We start from the raw sequence: 2,138 nt of genomic DNA, 5'->3' as shown, positions 1-2,138 counted from the left end.
TGCAGTTTTTAGAATGTGCCAATGAAGATGTATCGCTTGTGGAACTTATTTTTAGCCTCAGCTTCTTTACTGGGCTTCTGTCTTCTTCATTACTTCTATATTCATCTATTTTTCTTCTGGCAAAAAATACAAAGTTGCAGATTTTATTTCTGTTCGTTTTAATGTCGCTCCATACTTTCAGTTTAAAAAACTTGTTTTTTTTTTATTTAATTTCTGATCGTTTTTAGTTAATGCAGCTTTTATTTGCATAAAAATTTTACTTTTCTTTTGCTAAATGGATGTCTTTACAAATAAACTTACGTGACTAACTTCTATATTCATCTATTTTTCTTCTGGCAAAAAATACAAAGTTGTAGATTTTTGAAGATATGAGCTTTTTTTTCTTGTTCTTTTAACTGTTTACCAGCTCAATGCTGTCTAAACACTGCGGGAAACTTCCTAAGAAGAGTTTTTGATGCAAAACGTCACCTATGAAAAGATTCTTTTAAAAGAAACACTTCAAATTGAAAAAAAAGAAACCATAAGCAAATAATCTTAACAAAGTTTAATATCTTCCAATAGAAACTTACAAATCTACTTCACTTATACAAGTAGAATTATCTGGCAAGATTTCTGTTTCAAGAGGTTTATTCGATATTGGAATGCAGTTTTTAGAATGTGTCATTGAAGATGTATCGCTTGTGGAACTTATTTTTAGCCTCAGCTTCTTTACTGGGCTTCTGTCTTCTTCACTACCACCTGTATTTCCTTTTTCAACCGACCACTTCGTTTCCATAGCCTCAGAGTTTCTAAGTTTTCTTTTCAGCTTTTGCCCTGATGCCAGCAGACCACAGGACTTTAACTCACTTTCTGTTAGTTTGTTTATCACTACTATAGGGGTCTTCAATTGTCTCCGAATTCCAGGTATTTCAGCGAGGCTAATGAAACATCTTTCTGTCATTTTGTATTTCCTGAAATGCAAATTAAATTTAAGTTAATAAAGTTTGTTAACTTTAATTATTTATTTTAGTAATTTAAAGCTTAGGATCAATTCCATTACCGCCGGAGTTTTTGAAGCACGATTCACGCTATTAAAGCTTAGTATTTCTGAGTCCAGTTGAAATGTGCATCATTTTAGAAAATTTTCTTTTTGGGGGAAGCTTTTGGTTCCTTTACGTGTACGTAAAGGATTGAAATACCCTTACAGGCGTCTTCTTTTCTTCGATATATTTGCTTACTTGGTTATTCAACGTAAGCAGCGAATTTATGGCAAATCCAGGGAAGATTTTTTTTTTTGAAACGCTTTCTGGGTTTCATTACAAAAGTGACGTTCCTCGCAAAAACATAAGTTGTTCCCACAAAAGGATTTTCGTTCTTATTTACAAAAAAAACAAAACACTTTTTCCACAAAATAAGTTTTTCAAAGAAAAGTAAAGAACTCCATTAAACAAAAAATTAGCAAAAATAACATCAAATAATCTACCAATCGTGAAACAATCTGAAGGTCTGATTTACATTCAGATTTATTGACTTTTTGGGGGGGGTGTTTCCCCCTTTTTCGAAAATCAGGCTCCCTGTTTTCAAAATCCCTTTTTTCTTCTGTAGTAAAGTAATAATTTATTTTAGTAAAGTAATAATACCTTTTTGAACTTATATTGTTAGAATGGTTATTCAAAACTGTTTAAAAATCCATATTGAAACTACATTATATACTAAAGAAACTGAATACATTAACATCTAAAACAAAGCATATGCAACCCAAATTTCATCTTTAAAACGCTAAGATATCTATTATCAGATTCAAACGCTTAATACCCGCGAGCATATGCGAGTCAAATTTCATCTTAAAGTGCCAACGTATCTGATAGAATAATTTAGGTCTTATGATCAATTTCATAAAACCTATAATTTTCACCTTTTTCTCCATTAAGCATCAATTACTTCAAGAAATTAATACCACATTTTTGCAGATAGGGACTTGAAACTTCCGAAGTTGGGTTTTTGTTTTTTAGTTTTTGGTTAACTTTTGTGTCGTGTCACTCAAAACTTACAGTTCTTGATCAAAAAAAAAAAACTTTTATAAATCTTAAATTGTGTGACACCTCAATTAAATAATAACGACTCCCCTGAAACACAACGCCTTGACATTAGATTAACAA

At 31.2% G+C, this 2,138-nt stretch overlaps 1 protein-coding gene across 1 annotated transcript; it reads right to left on the bottom strand.

Annotated features, from left to right (window-relative positions):
• Nucleotides 1–545: 545 nt before the first annotated feature.
• LOC148938361 (uncharacterized) lies at nucleotides 546–1,642 on the bottom strand. Its single transcript, XM_089107846.1, has 2 exons — nucleotides 1,620–1,642; nucleotides 546–950 (listed from the first exon to the last, which is right to left on the bottom strand). The coding sequence occupies exon 2, from the start codon at nucleotides 938–940 to the stop codon at nucleotides 566–568; it is 375 nt and encodes a 124-aa protein (XP_088963972.1). The 5' UTR covers nucleotides 941–950; nucleotides 1,620–1,642; the 3' UTR covers nucleotides 546–565.
• Between the last annotated feature and the right edge of the window lie 496 nt (nucleotides 1,643–2,138).

The sequence above is a fragment of the Artemia sp. Qi Xiang Cuo genome, unplaced genomic scaffold, assembly GCF_049724085.1.
Source record: "Artemia sp. Qi Xiang Cuo unplaced genomic scaffold, ASM4972408v1 HiC_scaffold_2954, whole genome shotgun sequence".
Classification (NCBI taxonomy): domain Eukaryota; kingdom Metazoa; phylum Arthropoda; class Branchiopoda; order Anostraca; family Artemiidae; genus Artemia; species Artemia sp. Qi Xiang Cuo.
This window is presented reverse-complemented; position numbering and strand designations above follow the sequence as displayed.

Excerpts from the sequence above, each read along its gene's own strand:
- LOC148938361 (XM_089107846.1), bottom strand. The coding sequence starts at position 940 with ATGACAGAAAGATGTTTCATTAGCCTCGCTGAAATACCTGGAATTCGG.